This window comes from Ilyonectria robusta, assembly GCF_021365365.1.
Source record: "Ilyonectria robusta strain PMI_751 chromosome Unknown BGZ61scaffold_1, whole genome shotgun sequence".
In the NCBI taxonomy this organism is placed as follows: domain Eukaryota; kingdom Fungi; phylum Ascomycota; class Sordariomycetes; order Hypocreales; family Nectriaceae; genus Ilyonectria; species Ilyonectria robusta.
Genome location: NW_025764435.1, coordinates 1906374 through 1924549, shown reverse-complemented (window position 1 = coordinate 1924549; position 18176 = coordinate 1906374). Strand labels below are relative to the sequence as shown.

The 18176-nt window shown below is 56.1% G+C and overlaps 7 protein-coding genes across 7 annotated transcripts; 4 read left to right on the top strand and 3 right to left on the bottom strand.

The window, feature by feature from the left end:
- The first annotated feature begins 477 nt into the window (after positions 1–477).
- BGZ61DRAFT_13225 (uncharacterized protein) lies at positions 478–2576 on the top strand. The gene is made up of 4 exons (XM_046237167.1): positions 478–683; positions 886–1281; positions 1366–1821; positions 1875–2576. Exons 1-4 carry the CDS (start codon positions 570–572, stop codon positions 2292–2294), a joined length of 1386 nt encoding a protein of 461 aa, XP_046112116.1. The 5' UTR covers positions 478–569; the 3' UTR covers positions 2295–2576.
- An 86-nt stretch (positions 2577–2662) lies between these two features.
- On the bottom strand, positions 2663–4163 carry BGZ61DRAFT_438090 (uncharacterized protein). The gene is made up of 3 exons (XM_046244204.1): positions 3641–4163; positions 3184–3587; positions 2663–3129 (listed from the first exon to the last, which is right to left on the bottom strand). Exons 1-3 carry the CDS (start codon positions 4051–4053, stop codon positions 2858–2860), a joined length of 1089 nt encoding a protein of 362 aa, XP_046112115.1. The 5' UTR covers positions 4054–4163; the 3' UTR covers positions 2663–2857.
- A 3954-nt stretch (positions 4164–8117) lies between these two features.
- BGZ61DRAFT_337891 (WD40-repeat-containing domain protein) lies at positions 8118–9785 on the top strand (the record flags this gene model as incomplete). Its single annotated transcript, XM_046239079.1, has 2 exons — positions 8118–8359; positions 8414–9785. The coding sequence occupies 2 exons, from the start codon at positions 8118–8120 to the stop codon at positions 9783–9785; spliced, it is 1614 nt and encodes a 537-aa protein (XP_046112114.1).
- A 1794-nt stretch (positions 9786–11579) lies between these two features.
- BGZ61DRAFT_13097 (uncharacterized protein) lies at positions 11580–12054 on the bottom strand. The gene has a single exon (XM_046237152.1). The coding sequence runs from the start codon at positions 11880–11882 to the stop codon at positions 11628–11630; it is 255 nt and encodes an 84-aa protein (XP_046112113.1). The 5' UTR covers positions 11883–12054; the 3' UTR covers positions 11580–11627.
- Positions 12055–13530: 1476 nt separating this feature from the next.
- Positions 13531–14406, top strand: BGZ61DRAFT_525472 (uncharacterized protein; the record flags this gene model as incomplete). The annotated part of the gene is made up of 1 exon (XM_046252770.1): positions 13531–14406. One exon carries the CDS (start codon positions 13531–13533, stop codon positions 14404–14406), a length of 876 nt encoding a protein of 291 aa, XP_046112112.1.
- A 702-nt stretch (positions 14407–15108) lies between these two features.
- Positions 15109–16702, top strand: BGZ61DRAFT_438077 (isoprenoid synthase domain-containing protein). Its single transcript, XM_046244203.1, has one exon. The coding sequence runs from the start codon at positions 15507–15509 to the stop codon at positions 16599–16601; it is 1095 nt and encodes a 364-aa protein (XP_046112111.1). The 5' UTR covers positions 15109–15506; the 3' UTR covers positions 16602–16702.
- Positions 16703–18077, bottom strand: BGZ61DRAFT_438074 (uncharacterized protein). The gene is made up of 2 exons (XM_046244202.1): positions 16819–18077; positions 16703–16730 (listed from the first exon to the last, which is right to left on the bottom strand). The coding sequence occupies exon 1, from the start codon at positions 17992–17994 to the stop codon at positions 16951–16953; it is 1044 nt and encodes a 347-aa protein (XP_046112110.1). The 5' UTR covers positions 17995–18077; the 3' UTR covers positions 16703–16730; positions 16819–16950.
- Positions 18078–18176: the final 99 nt, after the last annotated feature.

Below are 18176 nucleotides of genomic sequence, written 5' to 3'. Positions count from 1 at the left end.
ACACGCCCTCTCTCACTCTCTCTTTCGCTCTTTCCTCTTACTCACCAATTCTCTCACACGCTTTACCCGAAAGCATCCCTTTCGCCTCCCACCTTCCGTCTCATTACCTTCCTAGCTCCTTGTCCCTGCCTTCCTCTTTCCCCACGGGCTGTAAACCGGCCGGCCCAACTCTTTTCCCTACCTCTATCTACCGGCCGTACTCCTCCTCCACCGATCTCTTCCCTTGCTTCATCCCATCGACTCTCGCCTCTACATCTACTTTCGGCATCTTACTTGGATCTCGACTCTCGACTGTCGACGTCTCATAATATCCGCCTTCAGCCGCGGTGCTCCCCTCAACCTCCATTCGCCATCGCCAACCCCAGTCCGAAACGGCTCTTGTAACACATCCGCCCATGACCCAGGGCAACTCCTGCCGCCGTCCTCGAGCTGCGCCTTGAAATGCTCCAGCTTCATCCAGCTATCTCCTCGCCAATTGAACCCTTCGCCCTCTCAGTTTCCGACTCTTCATCATCCTCTTATCACCACCCACCCCCCACCGACGAGGCATTGCGCATGGTGGGGTCAAGATGCCGCCTCGATCGTCCCTAACGTCTTCGTTCTCAATCACAGACTCCAACAACGAGGTTGTCTGTCCGCTGCGCAATCAAGATGGCTCCAGCTGTCGCAAGCGATGCATCGGTGTAAGTTCCCCAAGGCCTTTTTTCTCGTCTTGCACCCGCTGCCTGCCCTTGACATCACCCGATCCTACATCCGCCAGCGTTATCGTCATGTCTCACCACCTTCCTATCTACGTGCGAGCTACTGCGAGAGCTTCACGAGAGCTTCCGCTTTCCCCCCAACACCAAGCAACACCCGCAATCTAACCTTAGTTGCAAACTACAGGAAAAGAGGTACCGCTCCATGCAGGAGCATATTCGCCGAGCGCATCCCGAGCACTACATCTCAAAGCTCCCGGCCACCGAAGAGAGCTTCCTCCTCATGATCAATACCCCGCCGTCGGAGCGCCGCCATCCCGATCCGACCTCAGCTCCTGCTGCTCAGGGTTTGTCCCACACTCAGCCAGTCTTGCCCCCGCCCGTTGACCACCTTCAAGGTTTTCACGAGCGTCACAACTATCACCGAGATGAGTCGAGCAATCCGGGTACTCCCCGGCATGTAGACGATCTTGGTGGTGGCGGAGGCGCCCCTGCTGGTCCTATGCTCGGCACTGCCAGTGCAGCTGCTGCTCTGGCAGAGCTCCATGGCGTCAAGAATGAACGAGAGGCGGACTTCGATGGTGTAAGCTCCGCTACCCCGCCCCTATCGATAACTAAACTGCCGCCACCCAGTAATGACATGGACTAATCAGCTCGACGTTTTTAGGAATACTACTCAGACCTGGATGGACGGCGAAGGCCTCGAACGTCAATTGAATTGCCCCCTCTTAACTTATCAAACCACGACATAACTAGCGACCCGTACTCTTCCGCCAAGTCCAATCGCCAGCGCGATTTTCTCCCTTCCATTCTGGCCAATTCACCCCCAGGAAGGTCCTCAACGCTTCCACCCCTTCAGCGCCCGTTAGGACCCAATCGACCTCGCAAGCAGTCTGTGACGAAGCGAGGAAGGGAAGCCCACCACAAGAAGAAGAACTCGCGTGGATCCGCCACCGAGTGGCTCCGACGAATTCAGAACGACGAACGATACAGACCAGGTAATGACCGGAAGGCTCTTTCAGCTGAACCCTCTGCAGACTTTGGGAAACGATGGGAAGACCTCATTGATGCAGCCGACCAGGCCGCCTCGGCTGCCGGAGACATTGACGAAGATCGCACACCTGTACGTCATATCCACCTCGTCACTCTGAATGCCTCCACTGACCATGTTCTCAGGTCCCTCAATCTCCAGTTTCAATTCATAGAGCTTCACTGCCACCGTTCTCTCATCAAGTGCAGTTCCAGCCAGGGAATTACCAAGCATCTCCCCTCCAGCAGGCGCTGACACCGCCTTCGTACGGACAGGATGGAATTGAGCCATTCCCCTCCGTGGAGAGCGGCGACAATTTCCATATCGGATCACGCGGGCTGTCCGACTCATCACCTACGTACTCGGCGCAGACCATCCAGATCTACTGCGCTGCTTGCCAGGGGTTCTCCCTACTCAAAGATTCTTATGCATGCACTGAATGTATTTGCGGACTCTGTCCTACTTGTGTTGAAGTTCTCATGGCAGAGCATGGAGCGCGAAGGAAGTGTCCCCGCTGTGCTACAATTGGCGGGCGGTTCAAGCCTTTCCAGCTCGACATCAGATGAAGGCTCTTTGTTTGAGACTCACATTTCTATTTCTATTCTTTTCTCTTATGTCTTGGGGATGACATGGGACGACACATTGAATCGGCGCAAGATAAAGTATTATGCGGCCTGACCTTCTTGCGTTTGGAGCAAGACAGCAAGCTTTAGCCTGACGGCAACTTTCAGTCCTTCTCTTACAAGGTCTTCTTCTTCTTTGCTTTTTTTGGGACAACTTTATACGGGTTTTGGGTACAGGAGTTTTGATTGATACAGCATAGGTTGGGAATTGGGAGGGTCTCTTGGATTAGGAACTGGATCAGGGTAAATACCGACGACACGACATCAATCATTACGGGCTGAGTAGTCAATGAAAGAGATTAAATTAACGAGTGATCAATTGAACAAGTTTAAGAAGCAGAAGCATCAAGTATGCGTTCCAAAAAGGATCGCGTACAAATGCCCCATAGCATGCATGTTCATTCCCGCACTGATTGGCATTTGGCTCCGAATCCGGGGAAACGCGACTAGCTCAGCCCAAAGTGTATTTATATCCATGGAAAAAGCAACAACGCCTGAAACATGTCTCATTTCTTCCCCTCCTTCTCCTTTTTCAGCAACAGGTCCCGCATGGCGGCTCGTACGTTTCGACTACCACCCAGCTTAGGACCCTTGAGGACATCTTCAGCTCCGGGCCGCACTGGCTGGTTCGCTGGTTTCTTCTTCTTGAGTTGGCGCTGGGCGACGTCGTCGAGAAACTGCTGACGGAACTCCTCGGCCAGCCGGTCATCAGCGGCGCCATCCTCATCGAGGCCTGAGGCCTTGGGAGATGGTTCGGCAGGGGCTTCGTAAACGTCAACTAGAATATTTGTCAGAATAAGATTAAAATGAGACAAGGTTGAGAGACACGTACGGCGATTTTCACGTAAAATCTCTTCGACGAGTTGGTCTCGCTTGATAGCATCGCTGGGACGGCGGTTCCGGGGCCGCCACGGTTTGCCATCTCGACCAAGTCGGGGCTTCTTTGCGCGGCGACCTCCACTGTTGCCGTCTCCTGGCGTCGAGGTTCCGCCGTGCAGGGTTGCGCGCTCGGTTCGGGCGACGTTGATATCTCGCGCCTCTTCGCCGAGGTCGATCTCCATCAGCCGGCCCTGCATGACGGCGTGTCCGCCTTCCGGCTTCGTTGAGGGGCCCGGCGCAGCGGTCTTCGCAGATGCTGCCGGTGCTGTCGCTGTCGCTGTCGCGGCCGGGGCGTCTTTCGAGCTAGAGGTGGTTCCGCTCTTGCGACTAGATAGGCGGGATTCTATGTATTCCATCCTTGAATGATTAGTCGAGTAGCGCAGGGAGAGCGTGTTGGGGTGTCAACGAACATGTGCTTGTCGTTCATGTCGGCGAGGAGACCGGTCTGGTGGGTGAAGCGATTGGCGACGCTGCTGAGGCTGGCTTCCTTTTCAGGCGCGCCGTCCGGGTCTCGCAGGACAAGGGCGCGTTCACCAGACGTCTCGTCGTCGTGCCTGGGGGTGTTCTTCAAGCCGGCGCCGCGGAGGCGACCACGGCGCGCATTGCGCAATCGGAGAGCGGCTGCGACGCTGGACTCGCCATCGCTGTCGCCGTCCGCTTTCGTGACAGTATGCGCGACAGCATCGGGGGCCTGCGCCTCGAGGCTTGTCGGTGCGGGTTCGGCGGTGTTGTCGTCGTCGTCGTCGATGCGCTGGCGGTAGGCCTTGCGCTTCTTGCCGGCGCGAAAGCGGATGACGGGCTCGCCGGTTGGAGGGGGCTCCATTGGGTTCACGGCGGTGCTGTTTCGGTCAGTAATCTATGCGAGCGAGTGTCATGGCGAGAGACGGTCCTAGGGAGTTGGTGGCGGGAGGAGAAGGACTCGGAGGGAGAAGGACTCGGAGGGAGAAGGACTCGGAGGGAGAAGGACTCGGAGGGAGAAGGACTCGGAGGGAGAAGGACTCGGGGACGTGTAACCTGGAGCCTTGAGCATGGACACACGAGCAAAGTGACATCAAGACGCCTCTCAATCTTATCTCCCGGCCGGAGCTTAGCCGGCATCCCACCTTGCCCCTCCAAGCTGCGTTCGGGGATGTTGCCTCACGATCGACATCCAGTGTTAGTACAATTATGGCGAAACGAGTATGGTATCTCTGTTGAATAATGCCATGCCGCGATGCTTACTTTACGGTAGGTCTACTTCGTCGCCCACGGCGGAATCGTCCAAGGTATGAAGATCCTACGCCTCCTTGCACCAACGCCAAACTGACGTCATCCAGGTGTTGGCTTCCGGCATGGAATCCCATTGACTTGCGCCAACCGATGAATTGCCTCTAATCCGCGAGCAGATACTTTACTCGGAGGAGGGCTCAGGAGTACGGCGTCACCGGGTGGTGTCGAAACACCCCCGACAACAAGGTCGCTTACCCAAGTTCGTTCTGCGTCTCAATCCGTTGACGTTCGGAGCAGGTTGAAGGCGAGGCGCAAGGCGACGATGATGCCATGACCAAGTTCTTCAAGGATGTGGACAATGGCCCGAGACATGCGAGAGTTGTCAAGCTCGATAGAGAGGATCGGGACGTGGTAGAAGGGGAGGACAGCTTCGAGATCCGGCGCTAAAAATCAAGATGAATATCGAAACTCGCCCAAACCCGGTGTCAGTCGTTTTGTACAGTATCCTGTAAATCTATACACTAATACATTCGCTCAGAATCCTCTCCCGCGGCGTTTAATAACTGGCTTCTTCACGGCACCCTGCGTAACAAACTTCTTCCCATCGCTACCAACCTTCTTCTTCTGCGTGCGCTCCACCTCGGCCAGTTTGCGATCCTCTTCCTTGCGTTTGTCCTCGGCCATCTTGGCCTCAATCTCCATCTTGCGATTGAACTCGGTCTCCGTGATGCGCTTCTCCCGTACCGAATATCCCTTCTCTTTAATGGAGTAGAAGACGCCACCGAGGTCGGCCAACCAGTGAGGGTCCACGGCCGTGACCGTCGAGACGTAGACTTTGGAAGTGAGGATCAGCTCGTGGTACACAACATAGTCTGGCGGGTGGCCGGCGTAGAGGGCGCTCGTGGGGTGCAGCTGCACTCCGAGGTTGGTGCGGAGATTGATGTACTCTCCGGAGCCTTTGTACTTGGCGGCCTGGTGGTAGTAGCCGGAACAAATACACTTGCGGATGATGTCCCAGTCCATCCCGCAACTTGACAGCGTCATCTTCTGCATCCGGACAATGTCCAGAAGCTGATCTCGGATTTCCTTTGCTCGTCTCAAAGACTTGGGGTGGAGGAAGTGCTTGACACACCATCCATCCGAGTGTCCATTTGCCTTCCATGCTGAGTAGACCTGCAGGTAGGTCAAATGGTCCGACTCGCTCACCCAGAACTTCTCACGCTGCGTATCAGCTTCGTCTTGCCTCTCCTTGGGTCGGTAGAATACGTTGGGGACTGAAAGCATCGAGACAATGGTAATCATCTCTTCACTGCACCCGTATTCTTCCGCCGTGATGAGGAGCTTTGCCAAGGACGGGTCCATGGGGAAAGCGCTCATCTTTCGGCCAACCTCTGTCAGCTCCCCGAGGTTATCCAGCGCCCCGAGAGCCCAGAGGTCGAACATTGACGTGGTAATGGTATCCTGAGGGGGAGGGTCCATGAAATCAAAGTCCAAAAGATCCTTCACGCCCAGAGACTTCAGCATAAGCACGGTGTTTGAGAGGTTTGTCCGCTGGATTTCAGGTATCGTCTGCATGTAAAGCTCCTCCTTGAACGCCTTCTCGGTGAAAAGTCGGAACGCCTTGCCCGGTCCAGTTCGACCAGCACGTCCCGAACGCTGCGAGGCGTTTGCCTGCGAGATGGGCGTGATCTGAAGGGTATCCATACCCATTTTAGGGTTGTACACCTTCATCTTGGAAAAGCCCGCGTCCACAACGTACTTGATACCATCGACCGTTAAACTGGTTTCGGCGATGTTGGTGGCAACGATGCACTTGCGGACACCAGGCGCGGCTCTGTCAAAAATCTTTGCCTGAAGGTCCGCTGGCATCTGACTGTAGATTGGTAGGATGCTCAGTTTCGGTGGATCATTAAGTGCATCGAGTCGTTTCTGGACAAGCTCGCAGGTGATTTCAATGTCCTCTTGACCTGTCATGAAGACTAGAATATCACCAGCGTCCATGGAAACATGTATTGCCAGGACCTGCTGCACAGCTTGATCGACGTAATCCTCGACTGGAGATCGATGAAACATGACGTCAACAGGGAATGTCCTTCCGGGGATAATGAACTCAGGCGCGCCTCCAAAAAAGTCGGAGAACCTCTTCGAGTTCATGGTCGCGGACGTGACGATGAGCTTGAGGTCTCGACGTCTTGCCAGAATCTTTTTGAATAGACCCATCAAGATATCAGTATTCAAGGCACGCTCGTGCGCCTCGTCCATGATGATGCAGGAATATCTGTCCAAATCCGGCTCATTGAGCGACTCTCGGAGCAGAACACCATCAGTCATGTACTTGATGACAGTCTCCTTGCTAGTGCAATCCTCGAAACGGATCGCATAACCAACAGTGCTCCCCAACTTTACTTCCATCTCTTCCGCAACTCGCTTTGCGACACTCATCGCAGCCACTCGTCGTGGTTGAGTGCAGCCAATCATGCCAGTGTTTCCATAACCATCCTCGTGGAGGAACTGCGTCAGCTGTGTCGTTTTTCCTGAGCCGGTTTCACCAACGCAGATGACGACCTGGTTCTCTCTGATGACTCGAAGGAGGTCCTCGCGGACAGCAAAAGCAGGTAGATACTCCCGCTGCTCCCGCAACGTCTTGCTCTGGCTGAAGTTGCTGGCTCCGTCGGTCTTCTTCATGTGCTCGCTGAACTTGTTTCCCTTGCGTTCACTCTTCTCCATATCGTCCTCTGCCGGGACGGGCAGCGCGCTGTCTCCGTCCTCTTCCTTTGCGCCCATGATATTTCCTAATGTGGTTCCGGCGATGCTCGTGGCTGCTTGGGCTTGTCTTTGTCGTTCTCGTTGCTGACGCGCCTCCTTCACCACCTTACTTCCCTTCCTACTAAAGACAGCCATATCGCTCTGGAAGTCTCTCACGGCCGGGACGGGGTCCAACTGCTTGGTGAAGATGGTTCGTCCGTCGAGGAATGGCGGTCGCAGGTCATGAACCAGGAGATGGACTCGAGTCGCTTCTTCATCGTCAAAGTCGGACGCCATGTCTCTTCGCTGCGCAACACCAGACACCAACATCCGGTTCGTCTCCCAAGCGTCGTTTTCTCGTTGCCTCTGCTCCCTTCGCGAGTCATATCGAGTAGCCATCTTCTCAGCGCGCGCCGACTCCTGTTGTTGACTCTCCCAGGCCGTCATCTGGTATGAAGCGAACGGGTTATGCGAATCGTCTCCGAAAGTGTGCCCGCCGAACTCGTCTCCTCCATACCAATCGCGATCGAGCGCCTTGTCGTCCTCAGCCGTCGGCTCGGGGACTTCAGGGTTTCGTGGAGGTGTCGGCGCGTAGTGCGACTGCGCGCGTGGAGTCGAGCCACGCGATCCATTCTGAAATCGGTTGTTTGGGCGCGCAGATTCCAGCCGCCTCCTCTTGGGGTTATACCCATCGTACTCTCGGTCTTCGCCCATTTTTCCTCGGTTGCCAGTCGTGAATGCTTGTTGTCGTGGCAAGGAGTATCTGATCTACAAGGTCAAGGATGATGTTTAGAAAACAAGGCCACGAGGTTTATCCGACCAAATCCTTATCGATAACCCCCACCTGAAATTTTTGGGAGAAATTTATCTAGCGGGCGCCCACCAAGCGGCGCATGCTTGTACACCAACAAGATACCCATAACCAACTTCACGATGTCGATGATCACGGCCGCACAATGGGTCCCTCGGGGCTTTGCGGCGCCTTTCCCTCAAAAGTACACTCTAGACGAGGCTGAGTACGAAAGGATAGCAGGGCTTGCCAAGCTCCAGCTCGACGACGCCGAGGAAGATCTCAAGGAAGCCCAAGAGGAGGACGGCGACAAGGAGGGTAATGGAAACCAGGAGGATGACGAGGAAATGAAGGATGACACCGAGAAGCCGGCTAAAAAGGCCAAGTATGTGATCCTCAACTAACAAGTGTTTACAATAAACTAACCCAGAACAACCAGGGCTCCCGTTGACGATGACGACCTGAAAGAGTACGACCTAGAACACTACGACGACGACGATGAGGATTTGCCCGGTAACGGTGAGGGAATGGGAATGTTTGGAAACGTCAAGTCGCTGGCCTACTACGAGTCCAACAAGGAGGACCCCTACATTACACTCGCCGACCAAGAGGACGAGGACGAGGATCGAGAAGAACTCCAGGTCTTGGCGACCGACAACTTGATCCTGTCTGCCAAGGTGGAAGACGAGATGGCGCATCTTGAAGTCTACGTGTACGAGGATGAGGCCGACAACCTTTACGTGCACCACGACATCATGCTGCCCGCGATCCCGCTCTGCGTGGAGTGGATCGACATGCCCGTCAACAAGGCCGGTGTGGAGAAGGATGCTACTGGCAACTTTGTCGCCATCGGCACCATGGACCCTGATATCGAGGTTTGGGACTTGGACACCATCGACTGCATGTACCCCAATGCCATCCTGGGTCAGGGCGGTAATTCGGAGGCGGAGAAGCCCAAGAAGAAGAAGAAGAAGGCCAAGAAGGCCAATGACGAATTCCACGTCGATGCAGTCCTCTCACTGGCCGCGAACCGAAAGCACCGCAACCTGTTGGCCTCGGCCTCGGCCGACAAGACTGTCAAGTTGTGGGATCTGAACACTACCAAGTGCGCCAAGTCTTACACCTACCACACTGACAAGGTGTGCTCTCTAGCATGGCATGCGGTTGAGTCGACCGTACTGCTAAGCGGAAGCTACGACCGAACCATTGTGGCTGCCGACATGCGAGCACCAGACGCAAAGCCAACCCGATGGGGAGTGGAGAGCGATGTCGAGAATGTGCGATGGGATCCCCATGACTCCAACTACTTCTTCGTCTCGACGGAGAACGGCATCATCCACTACCACGACATCCGAAATGCGCCATCGGACCCCACGGCGACGAAGTCAGTCTGGACACTGCAGGCCCACGACGAGTCAGTCTCGTCGTTTGACATCAACCCCGTGGTCCCCGGTTTCATGGTCACTGGATCCACCGACAAGACTGTGAAGCTATGGAACATCCAGTCAACGGGACCATCGGTGGTGGTCTCCCGTAACCTCGATGTCGGCAAGGTCTTCTCGACAACCTTTGCTCCCGATCCTGAGGTCGCATTCCGACTGGCCGTGGCTGGTAGCAAGGGAACCATGCACGTGTGGGATACTAGCACCAATGCCTCAGTCCGAAAGGCCTTTGCGCAACGAGTCCCTGATCACAGTGGGAAGGATGAAGACCGTCTGGTTGGTGTGGAGAACGATGAAAGCAGTGACAGTGAGGATGAGGGCGGCGATGCTGTGGAGAAGGAGGACGATGATTCGATGGACGAGGATTGAGAGGTGACCCCTGGGCATTGCCGAGGTGTCGGCTTCACAACCACAAAAATCCTCTTCTTAGACGAAGACACCTGAGAGGCGTATTGTATTGGGGTGTAAGTCTCAGTCGAATTTGGTGACACCCGTGATGGTCGAGCGGTGGATTAAAATAGGTGGCAATTAGCTTGATGAGCGGCTCTAGTGTAAACTGCTTGGATGCTACCGTGCCGGCGCGCACACACGGGTGTTTTCAAACTCGGGAGAGCTGGAGGGAAAAGAAGCCTAACTCGAGTTGAATAGATACATAGCTGAGGCTAAAGCAAAAGCAAAGATCCTAAAACACGATGGGCAGTTTTGGGTGACTGGGGCCGGGGTGGGTTTGGATGTCCTGGGCGCATTGAGCTTCCCCCTGTCGCATGGCGCGTCCGATTGATGGAAATCTGAGTGAGGCGGCCCCGCCAGCTGAGAAGTTAACCATCCATGGAAAGCGAGAGCGAGAGTCTGAAGTCTGATTGATCGATTGAGAACCGAGTTGATTCAGTTGTTTGCGTCACGGAGACTGCCCAACGCGTACAAAAGAAAGGCCATGGCGGTAGCTCGGCAAGTACGCACATATGCATACTGTACCCCGTGAGCTCTTTGGGCGCCTAATCAGAAGAATCAGCAGAGCGAGAACGCCGGTACCGAGCCGTCCCTGGCACAATGGCACAAGCATTGCATGGTGGTGCCAGGGTCGATGGTGTATCGTGCTATGGAGTCGTAGGCAGTGCCATGTGTGTGCACCTCGTCAATCGACAACAAGCGGACGGTCCGCATCCCAAAATACGCGCCACTCATGCTTCGAGTTATTTGCCAAACAAGTCCCCCTGTTTGCATTGGGCTTTCTAGCTTTAGAAACAAGGCTGCAGAAAGAGGTTGGATTGGGATTGTGATCATGCGTTTCGCAGCCGGCACATCAGAGGCGTAAACCGACGATCCCCCCCCTTCTAGCTCCAGAATCTCTGGGAGGGCGTCTTGTGGGAGGGCCCGCTTGCGCAGGCACGCGGTGCCGGGACCGCCACGGCCACCAGGGCCTGAAACAGAACGACGGTAGAGGCGTTGACACAGGGGTCCAATCAGCGTTGACCGGCGGTTTCTTGACGGGATCACTCATGCAGCGCGGGCAAACTTTGGCCTCCTGGTGCGGCCTAGGCGGAGCCGGGAGGCCCTTAGTGATGCTGGGAGTCCTGGGGGACCAACCACGAGGGGAAGAGGACCCAGGGCCTCAGGGCTCTGAGGGCGCCTCAATCTTTCTCCGACACGGCCATGTCAGGGTTCATCTGGACAGGATGTTCGCGGGCTTGGGAGGGAGGGTGAGCGAGCGATCCCAGGGAATCCCAGGGAATCCCAGGGGAAACGGGTGGCAGTGTGAGTAGGCAAGCGATCCCCAGCCCAGTGGGGAAGGGAGAGACAGTTCATCCCGTCCCGTCATAGCATGTCATGGCTTGCTGTTACCTGTCAGGCCGTCACTGGCGCACTGGCAAGTCGGCAAACTGACACGCCGTTGGGCCAGTCAGTGACGGTCCAGCAACCGACAGACGCACAACAATGCAGGTACAGCGCGCTGTGAGAGTGACAACTCATCACCGCCTGAGCCAGGCCAGCTCCACGCCAGTCGCACGCCAAACGGTGGACGCTTGCCAGCGGACACCGGACGGGCGGGGAGTCGTGAGTGGACGAGTCTCGGTGATGGCATCCATTAAAGTGTGTGCATGTGTGATGCGATAGACTTTTCCCTTGTCTTGCCCTTGTTGGGCCATGTCTTGCCGGAGCGAGTACTCGTCACTGGCCAGATTCGCGGTAGCGCGCGGGTCGGCCTTTTGGTCAGTGGTCGGGTAACGACCAGAGTAGGGATAGTGGGTTAGCGGTGGGTTTGTGGGTGGGTGGTAATGGATGGTGGTGAGTGGTAGTGGTGGTGAATTGGCGCATGGTGGCCTGGTGGAGAGATCTCGCCCAACTTTTGCCAGCGAAACGTGCGATTTGACGCTTGACAAAGGGCCTCACTGGCAGAGAGCGCACCGTAGCCGACGCAGAAGAAACGAGCAGAAAAAGACGCGCTGCCACGGTGGCTCGCATCATGTACCTGCGATGTAAGTAGGCGCTGCGTAGGGCGCGTCTATGGCAGAGCGGACGGCGAGTTCAGGGCTCAAACCCGTGTGTGCAGTCTTGTGTGGTCTTTGAGAACCAACAACGCGCTTGGATGATGCTCGGCCCTGCGTCGTCATCTGAGGGGAAGAGAACCCAACTGAAGGCGGCCCGACACCGAGAGAGGCACCGGCGCTTGGAAAGTCATTCGCCTCTGTCCCAACAGAGCAATCGCTGGACATCCACCGGCACAGTGGTGTCAGCGGGGGTTTTCTGTTGGCGCCGATGGGTTTTTGGTCTTTGTGCCGCGGCCGAGGGAGGGAAAAAGAGCGAAAAGTGTCGAGGTGCAAGTGAGTGGATACCAAACGGTGCTGAACCGGCAGGGGAACTCGTAATGCCATTGGCTGAGGCCGACTAGCTGCCGCTCCACCCAGGAACCCATGCTGGCGCGGCGCCGGGATGGGGCGATGGACTTCTCTTTGGGGCGATAGCCAGGGGAGGGAAAACAAGGGCGAACAAGACGGACCCCCATGAATCACCCTAACAAACCCTAGAAGGTCCTAGCACCCCCAGCAGAAACAGGCCGACGCGGATGGGCATCCTATCATCCAGGAGATCCAACCAACGAGAGGCGTGAAGAAACCGACCGGGGCACCCCGGCGCACCCCGGCGCAAGCCCAGCAGCCCTGGGAAATCTGCCAGGGGCCGGCCAGTCCGCTGGCTGCAGTGGGAAGAAGGGAGACAGCGCCCACTCTCCCTCGCTGCACCGCTGCACGCTCCCCCTCTGAAGCGCTACAGGCCCTGCCTGCGCTTTTGCCTCTGGTCGTAGCGTCCCCCCCCCCCCGATCCGTTCCCAATATCTTTGTTTCGTCCCCCCGTCTCCACGCGTTGATCCCGTTGTCTTGCCTCTCTTTTCTCCATCCAACGCTTCTCCTTGATCCGTCATCGAAAAGCTTCGCTTTCTCTTCTTCCTTTGCTCGCGCCAGCCGCCCAGCTCACGATCGTCGCTCCCTCCGAACGTGATCTATCCTGCGCGCCTCTTTCTTTGTCTTTTTGCCAATACCACGCCCGCACCCACAGTGTGCCTTTGTTACCAGCTCGGGATAGCCCCATCGCAGGATCGATCGAACTCCCAAACACCGACCGATACCCAATCGACGTTGACCGTTCCTTTATCATCCAAACTAAGACAGCAATCACTCGCTCTTGAGCCCGTGAACCACACTCTCTGTTCAACTACAGCAAGCCACACACACGGCACACCACAGCACACGCAACCCACCCAGCAACTATAACTGGAAACTCACACAAGGACTGGACTCCTTCACGTACCACACAGCAACTCTCAGAGATCACCATTGTCAACCCGACGACCACACTAGACCTCACACAGACTCAACCAGAAACGCCAGCTCAATATCACATCGCACAAGTTGGCCTTGAGTCAGTCAAGCCGTCGCATAACGATCTGGAGCCACACGCCACCTCGGCCATTCGACCCCATTTGACTTTCTTCCACATTCTTGGACATCAACCGCCACCATCTGATCCGCTCTCGTGGGTTTGCATGTAAACCGATTCACTGCCGGTTTCTTTCAATTTCTCAACCTCCGTTACACGGTCCCGAATCACAGCCTTCGCCATGTCGCTCGCACGCGCTTTCACCACTCGCAAGGCCCGCATGGGCAGCGACGTGAGTGACTACACCAAGTCGCCCCAGCGCAGCAACTCGACTCGCAACCACAACAACTCTCAGACGATGCGTAGCAAGATCTCAGGTCCCATCCAGCTTGTCCACACCACCAACATGCTCTCCTACAACGCCCCCGATCTTCCCCGTCCCGCTCTCCGCAGCAAGGCGTCAATCCGATCCACAGACTCCGAGTCTCCATCTGAAGCTCCTTCCGTTGAATCCTCGCCGCCAACCAGCCCTGAGGTCTCCCCAGTCGAGGAGTGCCCCGGTCCCCGGCCTAACCATCTGTCAACCTACTTCATGGTCCCCGACAAGAGCCCCATCTTGACAGCTGATGCTCCCGCCATTCCCAGGAGATCGCCTTCCCACACCAAGCAGAACTCGTATGAGAGCCTTGCCCGCCACCGATCTACCTCGCGCATGTCCAAGGATTCGGACCACTCCGTGTCAACCAAGGCTAGCTTCAGCTTCTCGCGAACTTCTTCCACATCCACCCGTGCCTCTTCAGCTTCCTCCCTGTCCAACGGTCAGAGCCAAAAACCCGCCCCTCCCCCAGTTCCCTCGCCCGCAGTACGCCCAGCTTTCCAGCAGCGAATCAAGGAGGCACATCCCTTTGGCCAGGAGCTAGCCCAGGTCACCGAATTGGCCGAGGAGTACGGAGCCCGAAGCAACACCAAGATCGACGAGGAAGACAACGTCTACATCAAGACCAGGGGCCTTGTCAAATTCACTGCCGACGACTACATCAACGACGTTCAAAACCTGATCAACAGCTTCTTCCCGGAAATGGCCCACGCCAAGCCTGCCGCCCCCCTGTGGATCTAAGTCCACGCACGTCGACCGGCATGCCGGTCTCGCATTCATTCAGCTGTACATAATTTATACACATCTTACGACCCACGGAAGGATGGCTGGCGTATACAAAAGTGGGAGAGGAGGAAGGGTGGAAAATAGTGCCGGGACTCATTCTCTGTCTACTGGCGATTCTGGTTCTTTACTTTTTTGTTATGTCTTGGTGCGGTTTTAGGGGAACGGGCTGAAACGATGGAATACCAGTGAATTGTACCCGATGGCTGGCCATTTGGCCAGTGCTCGGAAAGGGGCGTTCGAGATAGGATGGGATACCTATTTTTCATGATGTGTATCTTACGAGTGGATAGTCAACCACGCCTGCAACGGTAGCACATTTCTTTCTTCAAAGCACTACTGTCTCTCCTTTCTGTGCCTCGCATGTGTGAACTTGATGAGAAATTGCCCGGGTAACCCACTGCAGCCTACGATTCATTTTCGAAGATGGATTCTGAAACCGTAAAATCAATCCATCCATGCAGGTACATCCCATCCTTTCATCCCCCTCCCCCGCGTGGGCCATTCTTGGGACACCAACAAGCAAAACCCCAGTAAACAAGAGACCCGCCAACTGCTGCGGATCATCTACTCCAAACCGGCACTCACTCGATTCTGCCTTGACGCATTGAGTGCTCCATGTGACTGTGAGGAAGTCCCTGCCATTGCCACACAGCTACACGGCTACACGGGACCGGAGTTTAGCATGGCCTCGCCGAGGCCCAGATGGACATAGAGTTTTTTTGTTCGCGAGTGGCGTTTTGATTAGATATTGGTGGCTTTTTTTTAAGACCGTTCGGTGTAATGAGTGCGGCGTTCCGTAACTGCAAACGGTGGTATGTCTCATGACGATGCATTTCGGTGCTGGATAGCCGGGAGTCTAGGGTAGCTTTTTGACGACTACAAGGGAATTTGTACAATGACCATGCTGTCTCATAAAGAGCCACGAGAACTTAACTGTGCTGTAAGACTGCTATGCGAAAAATTTCAGATGATTTCGAATTTTCAGTGCCAGCGTCTGATGCGGCTTAGAGGCAGTCCGCGTGTTAATCGAAGCAAACCGAAGTGCCACCAGATCCATGCCCCCCGCAATATCTCACCCGTCCTCCAAATCAACTCTCATGCAAGCAAGTCCACCCCGCGCCAACCAAAAGCTTCATTCCAAGCCCATCATGAAACCGGCCCGCCTCGACCAGCACGCCATTGTCGCCGCCCTCAAGGGCCAGACACTCCGGGTACCGGATCTCACGGCCTTTCTCCGCGCCTGGCCGCCGGCCGTGCTCCACCCGCGGCATGCGGAGGTGGCGCCCGTGGTGATCGCCCTCATCGAGCGCATTGCCGTCTCACACCCGCCGCTTGCACGACGCAAGGGTGATGATATTGCAGGTCTAATTTCGCTATGTTATCCACAAGCCGCTGAAGGGGGCCTTGAAACCCTTGTGATGTTTGGGGTGTGGTTGGTTTGTTGGGACGACACCGTGGATGCGGGCGAGGGCGACTTGGCTGGGGATTTCGACGGCGCGGATCGGTGGAGGAGCCAGACGTTGGAGATGATCCGCGGGGCCCTGGGGATCGACGGGACGGATGCGGAGAAGCATCCTGATACCATCAATGCCGCGTTCCAGACTGTTGGAGAATGTCTCAGCGGGACCACTCCGATAGACCAGCGCCGTCGTCTCTACGAGGAACTCTGGTACTTCATCACCAGCTGTGCCGTGGAGCAACAGCTCCGGCTGGAGCAGCGCATCCCAGACTACGACTCCTACATGGGCTTCCGGCTCGGCACCATCGGCGGCTCGACGCTTTGCGCCCTCGTCGAGTTCGCTAACCGGGAGCCGCTACCGAGCGCAGTTGTGGCGGCGCCACAGGTCCGCGAGCTGTGGACGCAGGTCAGCACCATGCTCACCTTTATCAACGACCTGCTGTCGCTGAAGAAGGAGCTGGGAACGGACTGCGTTATAAATGCCGTGACCTCGTTGTTGTCGCCGGAGAAGGGCCTCGATGAAGTGGTTGGCGAGCTGGAGCACAAGCTTCGGCAGGCCGTTGACGACTTCGACAGGGTGGCGGGAGAGTTGTTTGTGCTGGTGGATGGGGACGAGGAGCAGAGCGGCGTGGTGACTAGGTATATCAACGGGTGCCGCTCCATTGTTACCGGGACGCTCGAGTTCACGTAGGTCAAGTAGATTGACCGGACAAGGTGTTGCGGTGTGCTGACCGCGAGCAGGCTGCGATCTCCCAGATATAACATCACGAAGCTCCTCAGAGATGACGGGTCGTTGGAGATTGTCCTTTAACTCTATTATGTAAGTGAAACAAAACACTGTGAAGCCGCGGCATCCGCGCTAGAATATCTGTGGTGGCTTTGGTATTCGAACTAACATTCGCCGAAAGACATGCGCCGCCGCCTCGCTCATGAGGCGTATAAAAGGGCCGTAGCCATGTACCCAATCTCAGCAAGGCTCCTCTTCTACTATACAACGAGGACCGACCGATTATGTTCCAACAAAAACTCCGATTATTCGATTATCCCTGGCGACCCAGTGGCTCCACAGACTTGACCAGGTCCGTAATTGTGACGATCCTATAACCCTGTCTCTTCAGCTCGGGCAGGACGATTCGCAGCATAGGTACTGTCCACGACCTCCGATCGTGACAGATGATGATTCCGCCAGGATGAGCCATGCTAAGGATATGTTTCGCGTTGATATCTGGGTATGGGATCTGAGGGTCGTGAGGGTAGATGCTTCCCAGAGTGATGCGGAACCCCCTATTTCCCAACAGGTCGCGCATGCGCCAATTGAACAAGCCCGACCCTGGGCGGAAGTAATTGTTGGGGAGAATCTTTCCCTCAGCTTCGTAGGCAGCCGTCAGCATCTCCTTGACGGTATAGACCTCGTTCAGCAATATGTCGTTGCTGAGGGAGCGGGAGGGCTCGTCGTGCATAGCATGGTTGCCCAATTCGTGGCCCTCGTGTACTAATTTCTGCAGCTTATCTTGCCTCCCTTCAACCTGGGACCCAATGACAAAGAAGGTGGCGTGGGAGTCATTCTCCTGAAGAACCTGCATGATTTCGTCGGTGTGGGTGGAGGGCGCATCGTCGATGGAGAGGGCGATGATCTTCTCGTTGGTTGTCTCCTCCCACAGGACATCCGGGAAGGCGGAGCGGAGGTAGCTGATCAGATAGCGCGGAGGCTTGTAGATGCAGTAGGCGGTGTACAAGGGAACCACCAGGAGGCCAACGAGGGCGATGAGGATGAGGAGGGTGGCCATGCGGTTGCGCCTGACCCTGCGCCGAAGCTTGGTGGGTAGGCGGAAAAGGGAGAGTCGGACCATCAGGGCATGGGCGTAGAGGGGGAGTTGTGACAGCCGTATGACCCGCGCGGGAGACGATGTGACTCGCGCATGCTCCCCGTGCTCGAGGCCGTCGAGACGAGAGGGAGGGTCGGAGGGAGCAAGTGATGGCGGAGTGGGATGAAGCTGGCGGATGAGCCGAAACTGGTGCTTGGTGTTTGTTACTGGATGTAGAGTCGTGCTACGTAAGCTGGCAGCAACGGGTAAAACGTGCATGTTGAAACGCGTCTGTTTCGACCAGTCAGAGGCGAGCTGGCGGCCGCGGGAACTGGTCTGTGCGGGAGAGCTTTCTTTTGGTGGCGTCTTGGCGCGGACCCCAACGTGGCTCGTGCATGCCGAGGCGCAAGAAGCTACTCCGCCCACTGAGCCCAGTGGCACAGGAGGCATCCGTCCCCCCT

Bases quoted from the DNA above. Each gene is read 5' to 3' on its own strand.
- BGZ61DRAFT_13225 (XM_046237167.1), top strand. From the start codon at position 570: ATGCCGCCTCGATCGTCCCTAACGTCTTCGTTCTCAATCACAGACTCC. The intron at 684-885 runs GTAAGTTCCCCA...TGCAAACTACAG, and splicing joins GTCGCAAGCGATGCATCGGT to GAAAAGAGGTACCGCTCCAT. The intron at 1,822-1,874 runs GTACGTCATATC...CCATGTTCTCAG, and splicing joins TTGACGAAGATCGCACACCT to GTCCCTCAATCTCCAGTTTC.
- BGZ61DRAFT_438090 (XM_046244204.1), bottom strand. From the start codon at position 4,053: ATGGAGCCCCCTCCAACCGGCGAGCCCGTCATCCGCTTTCGCGCCGGC. The intron at 3,588-3,640 runs GTTCGTTGACAC...TAATCATTCAAG, and splicing joins GACATGAACGACAAGCACAT to GATGGAATACATAGAATCCC. The intron at 3,130-3,183 runs GTACGTGTCTCT...CAAATATTCTAG, and splicing joins GATTTTACGTGAAAATCGCC to TTGACGTTTACGAAGCCCCT.
- BGZ61DRAFT_13097 (XM_046237152.1), bottom strand. From the start codon at position 11,882: ATGATGCGAGCCACCGTGGCAGCGCGTCTTTTTCTGCTCGTTTCTTCT.
- BGZ61DRAFT_438077 (XM_046244203.1), top strand. From the start codon at position 15,507: ATGCCCCCCGCAATATCTCACCCGTCCTCCAAATCAACTCTCATGCAA.
- BGZ61DRAFT_438074 (XM_046244202.1), bottom strand. From the start codon at position 17,994: ATGCACGTTTTACCCGTTGCTGCCAGCTTACGTAGCACGACTCTACAT.